The following is a 12,910-nucleotide window of genomic DNA, read 5'->3' as shown; positions in this document are numbered from 1 at the left end:
GCTACTGGACTCTTTACTGTTTTGCAACTACAGACTAACACGGGTAACTCCTCTGAATCTATGACCAAATAAGAATAAAGCATGTTTGGAAGACAGTGGATAGAAACAATGAGAGTGCAAAGATCCAGAGGAGTTAGCCTTGTTAGTTTGTAGTTGCAAAAGAGTAAAGAGTCCAGTAGCACCTTTAAGACTAACCAACTTGACTGTAGCATAAGCTTTTGAGAACCAAAGCTCTCTTCATCAGATGCATCGTCAGCTTTCAAGAACCACAGCTCTCTTCGTCAGATGCATCAACAACTTTCAAGAACCACAGCTCTCTTCACCAGATGCATCTGACAAAGAGCGCAGTGGTTCTCGAAAGCTTATGCTACAATAAATTTGGTTAGTCTTAAAAGTGCTACTGGATTCTTTACTAATGACAGTGCAAAGACACTGAAATTTTCTGCCATATTGTGGGCAGTGATGGGAATGGTCCCAAGAGTTTGGGGTAAGACGAGGCAGAAATCTAAACCTGATGCTCTCTTCTTTTTTTTAGCCACTTCGGCCTCCTCTTCGAAAGGATAGACATCATCGTAGACGTGCACGTCATGGCCGATATCATGTTTCGGAACTATTCAGGGGGCATCGTCCGCTTCAAGTATGAGATATGCGAAACGGAGTTCACCATTGCAAATGTCGTCTGCCCATCGTAGTAAGTGGTGCCTATGCATTCCTCCACTCACAGTAATTCTTACCCATGGATATACGGTGTGGCTGAACTCCTAAATATGGTCCCAAGACAGAATCAAATCTCTTTCCACACTGTACCCCACTTCCTAAAGGTGCTTTTGGGGGCTCCCTATGCCCAAACCCGTCAGGTCATGACACTGGCTGTTTTCACACGTCTTACCGGCTCCGGTACCTCGCGCAAAGCTCCCGCAAGGACAGCGTCTTCCTGGCGTGATTTTGCACGAGAACCAGGAAATCGCACTAGGAAGACACTATCCTTGCAGGAGCTTTGTGAAAACGGCCACTGTTAGAGTCCCAGTAGAGTAATAACAGGTCAGAAGGGCTGAGGGTGCAAAGTATTCGCAGGACAAACATGGAGGATTTCCTGGGGAATACTTGAACCTTTTCACCCTGGAGCGATGACTTTTGGAACCCGGATAACAAATACTAAACAAGGCAAAAGTATCTGTAGCTGTGCAAGTTTCATAGAGGAAGTGATCTATTTTATATACTATGAAGCTTTTTTTAAAAAAGGTACACATGTTGCACAGAAAAATGTGGGTTTTTTGCACATTTCTATTGAACTGTGTAACAATTAAAAAGCTTTTTAATAAGAGCTGGAGATTTTGGGGCCATGAAGTATTTTATATTCTTCCTTCCCCTTTCCACGGAACTCTCCAGCTTTGCTTCAAGTGGGCTTGCCTAGAATCCACATGTTTTTTTTAAAAAAAACCTGAATGTAAAGCAGTTCTTCTGAAAGCTTTCGGATTTGCTGGTAACAGATGGCTTGGTTTTTTCCTTCGCCTTTTCCACTTTTGGAGAGCCAGAGGTAAAGCTACATGATCTGTGCTACAATTCGACGCCCTAGTCATCTCTCTGTGAAGGCTTGGATTGGATGAGCATAGCCACGGACAACTCCCGGAGTCTGGCATTATGTGCCGTTAAGCTGCAACCAAGTTATGGTGACCCCAACAAGGCGAGTGAGAAGCAGAGGTGGTTTGCCAGTGCCTTCCTCTGCAGAGTCTTCGTTGGTGGTTGCCCATCCAAGTACTGACCCTGCTTAGCTGGCGTTAGTATATTGGCATGATTGGTCATGAATCACCATAAAGAAATTATATTCAGGCTCTCTTCATCAGGGCTAGACATGGGCATGAACTGGAAAAATTTAATGAACCGGCAGTTTGTGGTTCAGTGCCGATGACGAACCCGGACCAGTGAACCACAATGAACTTTTCCCGTTGCTGAACCCATTTGAGGTTCATGGTTTGTGGGCATCAGAATGGCCCCCGTTGGAATTAGAGAGCCCATATTCCTGGGGAGTGTTTAACAAGCTCTCCTCCAGCCATTACCCAAGTTTGGTCAAGATTGCAATAGGGATCCAAGCTCCAATTAAACTCTCTCTGGTTCGTAATGCGGTTCGTGCCCATGTCTAATCAGGGCACTGCCTTCCCTTGTAGAAAGGTAGAATATGGAGCTTAACTGTGCATAATGTGCATTTCATTTTCATCCTCTTCAAACACATCCAAATGCCCATCAAGCATTTGGGGTGTTCAAGCAAGGATGCTTGCCGATGTGAGCAGTTTCAGGCCACGCATGAGAGGGACACCAGTTTTAATACATAAAATGCCAGCCAACACCGCACCACAAAGATACAATCAGTACCCCTATACCCCTCAAAAGGCCAAACTTCCTTGTGTTTTCAGACACTGTGAGACAGGACAGAAGGTTGCTTACATTTCTTCCTGATACCGAGTCTCTCTACGTGAGATGTCTGATGCATGAAGAACATGTGTTGGGAGATGCGATGTCAGCCGGGAAGGGTAGTTTAAAAAACAGAGCCAGCAGCAGGGCCAAGGCTTTGCTCTACACTGGAGCTGTGAGAAGGGGCTGTGAAATGCTAGCAGGGAAACTTCAGCCCATTATAACCTCTCCAGGTCCAAGGCTGGCTCTGGAAGGCAGCTCCAGCCCATTTCCATTCCTCGCTGCCCTCTGGTTGCCATCTCACCCAGTTTTAGACTGGAGAAGTGAAATTAAAGGAGTCTTTGGGGAGGAAAAGATGAAATTAACAAACCATCTGAGGAGTGATCCCCACTGGCTCTGTCTTTTTAAACTATGCTTCCTTGCGAACATTGCATCTCCCTACACTTGATGAACATGTGCCGAGATGTCTTGTGTAGAGAGAGCAGAAATTAACCTGAGACAAGGATGGGGGAAGAACGCCTGTGTTTCAAAGCTGCCCACCTCCACCTGCTTGAATGCCTAGACACAGGGCTCTTAGCAATCTGACGATTGATCCTTCTCTGCCCTAAAGAGGGAACGGAAGAATATAAAATACTTCATATCAAGAGGGAATGTTGCTTACATTTCTTCCTGATACTGAGTCTCTCTACATGAGACATCTGACGTGTGAAGAACATATGTTGGGAGATGTAATGTTAGCCAGGAAGGATAGTTTTAAAAGACAGAGCTGGCAGCAGGGCAAAGATTATGCTGTACACTGGAGTTGTGTGCCAGAAGGGAAACTTCAGCCCATTATAACCTCTCCAGCTCCAAGGCTGGCTATGGAAGACAGCTCCAACCCATTTCTATTCCTTGCTGCCCTCTAGCTGTGATCCCACACAGTTTTAGACCGGAGAGGTGAAATTGACAGAGCCTTAGGGAAGGTAAAGATGAAATTTACAAACCCTCTGAGGAGTGATCCTGGCTGGCTCTGTCTTTTTAAACTATGCTTCCTGGCTAACATTGCAACTCCCTACACTTGACGAATATGCACCAAGGCATCATAGAATCATAGAATTGGAAGGGACCTCCAGGGTCATGTAGTCCAACAATACAGGAAATTCACAACTACCTCCCCCCCTCACACACACCCTCAGTGACCCTTGCTCCATGCCCAGAAGATGGCAAAACATCTCCAGGATCTCTAGCCAAACTGGCCTGGAGAAAATTGTCTCTCTTTTCGTGGAGAACTGAAGTAGAAGTTTGGAGGTATCATTCTGACCACTTTCATGCTGGCCTGGATCCGCTTATTTTTATACCTGCTGTCATAAAGACACGGTGATGGAACAGCACAAATCTGGCCGTTTCAGCCTGGGTTCTCTTGACAGCATGTGTGTGGATGTTGCCGAGCATCTTGCCCAGTAAAAATGGAGCGGTCATTTTCTTCTCCAGCCAACTGTTCCCAGCAAGGGGAAACATCTGCACACAGGTAGAATTTTTTTAAAGGGATTTTGGTCCTCAGTATTTGTAAGGAAGGGCTAAATCTCACGAGAACTTTGCACAAAATTAGATTTACTGTTAAAGGTGGGCACAAACCGGGAAAATTCCGAACGGTGCAGTTCACGGTTCATTGCTTTTCATGAACCATGAACTTTCACAAACTTGCCCCGGTTCATGAACCGGTTGGTTTGGTTCATGAAAATGTCACTTCCAGGTCAGCAGAAGGTCTGCAGAAAGCCCATTCCCCCTCCCCTCGTTGCCTAGGAAACTGACTGATCAGCGCCAATCTGTCTGCAGTGACAAACCGAAAAACGAACCAAATGAACTGGCCTAACGTTTGTGACAGTTTATCAGAAATGGGTTCTGACGAACCGCCGCTTTGCAAACCACGAACTGGCCCGGTTCGTGACAAACTTTGGTCTGTATTTTGGTTCGTGCCCATCTCTATTTACTATATAATAACCTTACATGACTTTCCTTTTTTAGCTCATGCCAACTTCTTAAATCTCTCTTCACTGCCTTCCCTCTTGCATTAACTAAATGAGGAGTATTCAGTCTTCCTTCCATTTTTTCTCTTTTCCTTGTTCCTTTAGCTTGATAAAGACACGGGTGAAGCCATTGGTGCTGAACATACTCACCGCAACACTTCCTGGGGCGGTGAGTCCAAGCTCAAAGGGGACTAAAAACGAGACAGTATGGTAATGTCCTTGGATAAAGCTATGGTGAGGTGTCATGTGTACATTTCTGGTCGCTGCATCTCAAAAAGTATATTGCAGAGCTAGAAAAAGTGCAGAAGAGAGCAGCCAAGATGATCAAGAAGTTGGCGTGTCTTTCCTTTGAGGAAAAGCTGGAGACAAATTAGGATCATTGATGGACACAATAGAAGTTTATAAATAAATATAAATTTATGCATGGGTTGGAGAAAGTGGATAGAGAGAAACTTTTCTCCTTTCCCCAAAATAGTAGGAATTGCAGGAACCAATGAAACTGGTTAACAATACATTCAGGACAGACCAAAGGAAATCTTCACCTAATGCATCAGTAAGGTTGATTTCCACGAAACCAAGCTTTGTACAATCACAGTCGCTTATGTGACTTACGTGTGGGCCTCAACTTCCACACGATCTGTTCTGGATACAGCCCTTCCCCCTGCGCTGTTACCCCAAACGGTAATGGCCCACTGGGGCAGACCTCTTCCACAATGGGCCAGATAGTTTTAGACTGGATTGTTTAAGGTGAGTAGCCATGTTAATCTGTAGTCATAGAACAAACTTGGAGTCCAGTAGACCAACCAACTCATCCAGGATATAAGCTTTTAGCCCTGACAGGGCCATTGTTCTCAACTGAATTAATTAATAAGTTCATGACAATGAATCTCCAAGGGCTCTATAGAGACATATGATTCTTAGCTCATTACAGATGCTAACTTTCTGCACTTCCCACCTCTAACCGTATCTTCTGGCTCTAACCAAGCTGATTACATTTTGCATCGTACTTCTGCATCCTCCTGACTCCAACTGGCCCTTCCGATCCCACCTGCTGACCAAGATGTTAGGGCTGATAGACCTTCACTCTATTTGTAGATGACCAAGTGAAACTCAGTTCCAAATGATCACTAAAGAGCATTGAAAGTGTATTATCCAACGTGTGTGGAAGCAGCCCTTGATTCAAAAGCTTGGGGGAAGTTGTTAGTCTTTAAGAAGCTACTGGACTTGAATTTTGGGTTCAGTTCAGGATAACAGAACATAGGTCCCATTCTGAAACAGGAGTTATGTTCCTAAGAACTGGATAACATGGAAATCACAGCTCGCTTTCTGATTGATCAAGATAGGTAGCCGTGTTAGTCTGTCTGTAGCAGTAGAAAAGAGCAAGAGTCCAGTAGCACCTAAAAGACTAACAAAATTTGTGGTAGGGTATAAGCTTTTGTGAGTCATAGCTCCATGAAGTGCGCTGTGATTTACAAAAGCTCATACCCTACCACAAATTTTGTTGTTCTACAAGTCTTTGCTCTTTTCACTTTCTGACTGTTCGTAGAAATCAACCATTTAATGGACACAATTTGCTCTTATACTACCCGGTGATGGACAATATTTTAGATGACATCAGAATTGTATGGATTTCTTCAGAATAAACTTATGAGCTGCCATCTTTAGAGATAAACCAACTAAACCAAGGAGGAACCCACTCAAAATATAGTCAAAAATAGTGAAAACACAAGAGTAGGATACAAAGCAAATAAAGAAATACACAATACTGTCAGGCCAATATATTGGAGTACAAAACTCTCAACACAATCCATAACCCAAAAGGATTAAATAAATCAATGAATCATACATGAAAAATCATTTAAATTAAATACAACTAAATAAGTCACACAATCATGGTGTGACTTATATAGTTGTATTTAGTTTACATGATTTTTCATGCATGATTCATTGATTTATTTAATCCTTTTGGGTTATGGATTGTGTTGAGAGTTTTGTACTCCAATATATTGGCCTGACAGTATTGTGTATTTCTTTATTTGCTTTGTATCCTACTCTTGTGTTTTCACTATTTTTGGCTATCTTTAGAGATACGACACAGTTCCAGGGGGTGAGGGGCAAGCAACAGCTCTGACTACTTTTCCGAGGGCTTCCTACCAGGGTCGTTTGTTCTGAGTAATAGCATCCCCAGTTGTCCCAGCAGCCTTTTTGTCCTTGAAAGGGCACATGGCATACCAAACTCTCTAATGTTTAGCAGTTACCGGGATAAGGGGTATTTTTCCTCTTTTCTTCAGTATTCAACCCTCATGCTTGAACTGGTGCTTTAATAGTAGAAAAGAGCAAGAGTCCAGTAGTACCTATAAGGGCCAAGCTACAAGTGACGACTGACACTTGAATGGCAAGTGAACAGACTCAGGGCCAAGCTACAAGTGACGAATGACACTTGAATGGCAAGTGTATTTCTCCCTGTTCACTTGCCCTCCACTCAATCCACTTGCCAGGCAAGTGTCTTTCGTCATGTGTAGCTTGGCCCTCAGAGCGGGACCACAAGTGACGCCTGACACAGGTTGGACACTAGTCAGCTTCCCTCAAGTTTTGATGGGAAATGTAGGCATCCTGGTCTTGCAGTTTTACTCTCCGACTGCTGTCCAATGGACTTTTCAACTGTCACTTGTCCAACATTCCGCCAAGCTGCCTACATTCCCCATCAAAACTTGAGGGAAGCTGGCAAGTGTCCAACCTGTGTCAGGCGTCACTTGTGGTCCCGCTCTCACATGTATTCCTCCCTGTTCACTTGCGCTCCACATAGCGATCGAGTGGAGTGCAAGTGGAGCGCAAGTGAACAGGGAGGACTACATGTGAGGGCCAAGCTACAAGTGACGAATGACACTTGAACGGCAAGTGGATTGAGTGGAGGGCAAGTGAACAGGGAGAACTACACTTGCCGTTCAAGTGTCATTTGTCACTTGTAGCTTGGCCCTCAGTCTGTTCACTTGCCATTCAAGTGTCACTCGTCACTTCTAGCTTGGCCCTAAGACTAACAAAATTTGTGGTAGGGCATGAGCTTTCGTGAGTATGAGCTTTCACGTTTTTCAGCTGTGGTTCATGAAAGTTCATACCATACCACAAATTTTGTTAGGGCCAAGCTACACATGACGAATGACACTTGAATGGCAAGTGTATTTTTCCCTGTTCACTTGCCCTCCACTCAATCCACTTGCCGTTCAAGTGTCATTCGTCATGTGTAGCTTGGCCCTCAGAGCGGGACCACAAGTGACGCCTGACACAGGTTGGACACTAGTCAGCTTCCCTCAAGTTTTGATGGGAAATGTAGGCATCCTGGTCTTGCAGTTTTACTCTCCGACTGCTGTCCAATGGACTTTTCAACTGTCACTTGTCCAACATTCCACCAAGCTGCCTACATTCCCCATCAAAACTTGAGGGAAGCTGGCAAGTGTCCAACCTGTGTCAGGCGTCACTTGTGGTCCCGCTCTCACATGTATTCCTCCCTGTTCACTTGCGCTCCACATAGCGATCGAGTGGAGTGCAAGTGGAGCGCAAGCGAACAGGGAGGACTACATGTGAGGGCCAAGCTACAAGTGACGAATGACACTTGAACGGCAAGTGGATTGAGTGGAGGGCAAGTGAACAGGGAGAACTACACTTGCCGTTCAAGTGTCATTTGTCACTTGTAGCTTGGCCCTCAGTCTGTTCACTTGCCATTCAAGTGTCACTCGTCACTTCTAGCTTGGCCCTAAGACTAACAAAATTTGTGGTAGGGCATGAGCTTTCGTGAGTATGAGCTTTCACTTTTTTCAGCTGTGGTTCATGAAAGTTCATACCATACCACAAATTTTGTTAGGGCCAAGCTACACATGACGAATGACACTTGAACGGCAAGTGTATTTCTCCCTGTTCACTTGCCCTCCACTCAATCCACTTGCCGTTCAAGTGTCATTCGTCATGTGTAGCTTGGCCCTTAGTCTTATAGGTGCTACCGGACCAAATACAAACACTCTCTAGAGAGAGGAGGAGGGTTGAAAACTAATTCCCCATCAGAGAAAGGGCAGGAGGGCAGCAGCAAAGCCACGGGAGACCTTCAGGGTTCAGCTTGATTAGTTGATCGGAATTCTCTCTGCCTGGGATTCCTGCACCAGGGGAAAAAATCACAACAAAGGGGGTAGAAAAGAGCAAAAGTTCAGTAGACTAACAAAATTTGTGGTAGGCAATGAGCCTTCATAAGCCACAGCTCACTTCTTCAGATACCAACCACTTCTTCAGATACCCTACCACAAATTTTATGAGTCTTATCGGTGCTACCGGACTCTGGCTCTTTTCTACTGCTGCAGACAGACAAAGGCTACCTATCTTGGTGCTTTAATGAAAGGGCATATTACTTTACCATCGCTAAGAATCCCTGCTTCCAACATACCGGGTTTCTTGCCTTTCTCTAAAGGTATCCTACAAGTAGAACAGATGCCAAATGTCATGTGAATCGAGAACAGGGGAAATAAATAGGGCTTTCATGTTGGGAGGGCTCCTATATTATGCCTCAGTTTTGGTTCTAACCCTAGAGTTGAGGCAGGAAGTTCCCAAGTCCTTATTCAACACTTAACATTTATTCATTTATTTATGTCATTTCTAGTCCGTCTTTCTCACTGAGACTCAAGGCGGATTACACAGTATGAGATTAGTACAATCAGTACCAAGTACATTTCAATACAGTATCAAGGACATTTCCATAAACAATGCCATAGGGTAAATAGATACAAATTTAAAAGACATAGCATTAGCATGAGCAGAACAGAAAAAATACTGAAACAGAACATGATCAGTTCTAGGACTGACATTAGACAACATGGAGCACAGGTGGTACATAGGAGTAGATATTTAAAGCAACAGATATGTAAGGCAATATAGTGGTGAAGTCTATGGTCCCTAACTCGTTAGCGAAGCATCTCAGACCCCATCCCTACAATACAGCCCTCCCATTTGAGTAAAAAGCCTTTTTGAATAATGTGGGCATCCTGCTACCTTTCCACCTGCAGGTCACTTCGGGCTCACAGAGCCAAGCTACAAGTGACGCCTTACCCAGGTTGGACACTTGTCAGCTTACCTCAAGTTTTGATGGGAAATGTAGGCGTCCTGGTTTTACAGCTTGGCTCTCCATTACAGCTGCAAGACCAGGATGCCTACATTTCCCATCAAAACTTGAGGGAAGCCGACAAGTGTCCAACCTGTGTCAGGCGTCACTTGTAGCTTGGCCCTCAGTCCCCCTTTTAGATCAATATAGCTTCCCAAACCCTTTGTCAGACACCCCAGTTCTGCAAATGGGGGGGAGGATTTGCACTCTCTTTTCAAGTAGCTCTCATGATGATGTGAAGGGTTAGGGTCACCTCTCCATATCCTTTATCTGTAAACACAGCCCGCTGATATCTTTCCAAATAACAATGCATTGCCAAAAAAAAAAGCAAAGAGAGAAAGGAAGGAATGCCAAAACCGTTTATTTGCAATGCTAAATTCCTGTTATGCTTAAGGTTTCTGAGTATACTATAAGGATCTCATAAAAAGTGTAATAGCAGCCAAGGAAGAGGGGGGCGGGGGGAGCATGCTCACTGAACCATAGGAAGAACTCGGGATTGTTGGCCACCTTGCAAGACTGTAACGGAAATATTTGATCTGAACATTCAGCTCCTGAGCTCACGTAGGATCCTAGAGCTATGTTTATATGTTTAATTTACTGTAATAATCCACAAAATGTCATAGTCCTTCATGTCTCTGGTGCAGTTTAGTGTTATGCGAAGTATGTGTTCGTGCGCCAGGGTGCTTTGACTGCAGTAATCAGAAGAATGGGGAGTTGGGGGAGTGGTCCTATCTTCCCAATATCCACAAGGCTCCCAAGCTTAGTTCATGCTTCCTCTCTAAAGGAATAGTGTCTTTACTCAATGAGTGAACAAAACATGGCATTCACCGCCAGAGGATGTCGTGATGGCCTCAAGTGCAGGTGGCTTTCAAAGGGGATTAGACAGATTCATAGCTGATAGGTCTCTCAGTGGCTGCTAGCCACAATGACTAAAGAGAACCTCCACATTCAGGCGCGCTCAATCTCTCAACCTGAGTGCCATGTGGCAACCTCAGGGGAAGGCCTCAGCCCTCTGTGCCCTGTTTGTTGGCCCTCCAGGGCAACTGGTTGGCAGCTGTGTGAGACAGAATGCTGGCCTAGATGGACCAAAGTTCTGACCCAGCAGGGCTCTTCTGATGTCCTTATGGTTTCAAGCAACTTTGGCAATCTCATCTTCATTTTTTCTCTCATTGATCCATAAGGAGACTGGCTAATATGTCTCCCACTATAACACAAGACCTGTTGGCAAGCCATTGTCTGGCCACCTGTGCAGAAGAGCCAGTGGGAGGAAATGTAGCAGGGGATTGAGCATTGTGCCTGTGCAGTGATGTCACTTCTGGTAAAAGCTGGAAGTGACATCATGAACACTTGAGGTTTTGCAAAAGCTCTGTGGCTTTACCATAGAGTTTTTTGTATATCCTAGCATACCCCATGACATCACTTACCTTTTACTAGAAGTGAGGGCAGCTCCTCACCTCCTGATTTCTTCTGGCTTGTTGGCTGTGCCTTGCCACCCTAATATCAAGCCCAGGAGCTCCCAGGCAGAAAGACACCATTGCAGGAATGGTTTGTTCTCAAGGAGCAGCAAGCCCAGAAAGGAGAGGAGCCAGGTTATAAATCAACAGCAAGCACGTGGCAACTCACAGTTCCAAACCAGGGCTGTTTCCACATAGGTATTCCCTCCTCCTCAGCTGGCACGCAGTATGACCGTGCTTCATTTGGGAGCTTCCACACAACCCTGTGCTCTTTCTGAATGCAGCATGTGGAGCCCCTGGGGCTTGCATTTTAAGGCAGAGCAAAGGAAAATCTCCTTTGTTCACTCTGACTTAAAGAGGAAATGGGGCTATGGCTGCTGGCGGGACCCTTGTGTGAAAGCTCTGCCCATAGCCAGGGCTTTTTTTCTGCCAGAATGCTCCGGAAAGGCATTCCTGCAGTTCTCAAAACTGCCCCCCCCCCATACTCGTGGCCGTTTTGAGCCCAAAACAGCCAGGATCAGGCTCAAATTGGCCTGCAACAGGCCGCTGCTGGGCGGGGGAACATTTCCCCACCTGGAAGCAGCCCAATCCTGGTCATTTTGGTCATGAATTAGGCCCAAAATGGCCAAAAGGGGCCCAAAATGGCCAGGATCGACCCCAAAAGGGCCAGAATCGGGCCTGAAACAACCAGGATCAGGGCTCTATTGGGCAGGGAAATACTCCCCCACATGACAGCAGCCCAATCCTGGCTGTTTTGGGGGCAAAATGGGCCCAAAATAGCCAAAACGGGCCCAAAACAGCCAGGATCGGGCATCTGCCGGGTGGAGGAACACTCTCCCACCCAGCAGCAGCCCGATCCTGGCTGCACCAAGCCCAGATTGGGCCAAAATGGGCCCAAAATGGCTAAAATGGGCCCAAACTGTCTAGGATCGGGCCCAAAACAGCCACAATGAGGCCTCTGCTGGGCAGGGGAACACTCTCCCTCCTAGAAGCAGCCTGATCCTCGTCGCTTCAGGCCCCAATTGGGCTGAAACAGGCCCAAAATGGCCAGGATCAGGCCCAAATTGGCCTGGGGCAGGGAGGCAAGTGGACTCCAAGCACGTGAGCACTCCTGGGGGGTGGCCACGCCCTGGGCAATGATGTCACTTCCCAGAAGTGACGTCATCGCATAGTCCTGGGAGCTTGCACACGTGGTAGCACTGAGTTCCACCACCTCTTTTCTCAGAAAAAAAGCTCTGCCCGTAGTCAGCGTGGGGGGTGGGGGCTTAGTGATGCCTTCAAAATGGTGACGCTCAGCCCCAGCATCCCCTCCAGTGGGGCTCAGCTGTTGGCAGGGTTGCCATCCCCCCGGCCAGGGTGGGGGATCCCCCGATCCCACCCTTCCCTCCCCTGCGCCCACTTACCTGGCCAGCGGAGGGCGCACTCCCTGGGGCACCTCCTCCCCGGGGAGCACGGTGCGCCCCCGGGTGCAGGGCATGCTCCCGCGCCACAAGAGCTGGCGACGGCGGCAGCAGGGAGAGAGCAGGCGGCGGTGGCACGAGCAGGCCACTCTCACTGCCGCTGCTGCAGCTGTCGTGGCCCGCTCTCTCGCCACCGCTGCCGTTCCTGTGCAGCCCACGCCGGAAGGGATAAGGGGTGTGGCGGCGGCAGCAGCAAGAGAGAGAGAGCTGCCCTCTCTCTCTCTCTCTCTGCCGCTCCCCAGCGCATGTGACATCATCACTTGGGGTGCCCTTTGACCCTGCGTGATGATGTCACCCCCGGAAGTGACATCAACACACACGCTGGGAGCATGCGCGGTCATGACAGCAAGAGCAGCGACAGGGTAGAAGCAAGCGTCCCAGTCTCCCGCTGGGGGACTTGAGGAACATGGCAACCGTAGCTGTTGAGGGACAGGGGTTTGC

The 12,910-nt window shown here is 46.9% G+C and overlaps 1 protein-coding gene across 1 annotated transcript in view; it reads left to right on the top strand.

The window, feature by feature from the left end:
- LOC129330448 (BPI fold-containing family B member 4-like) overlaps positions 1–12,910 on the top strand; it is a 41,528-nt gene that overhangs the window by 7,585 nt on the left and 21,033 nt on the right. Inside the window, exons 5-6 of the mRNA XM_054980481.1 lie at positions 536–691; positions 4,521–4,584. Of these exons, the coding sequence (XP_054836456.1) occupies positions 536–691; positions 4,521–4,584 (220 nt within the window). The remainder of the gene's footprint in view (positions 1–535; positions 692–4,520; positions 4,585–12,910) is intronic.

This window comes from Eublepharis macularius, chromosome 5 (assembly GCF_028583425.1).
Source record: "Eublepharis macularius isolate TG4126 chromosome 5, MPM_Emac_v1.0, whole genome shotgun sequence".
Classification (NCBI taxonomy): Eukaryota; Metazoa; Chordata; class Lepidosauria; order Squamata; family Eublepharidae; genus Eublepharis; species Eublepharis macularius.
This window is presented reverse-complemented; position numbering and strand designations above follow the sequence as displayed.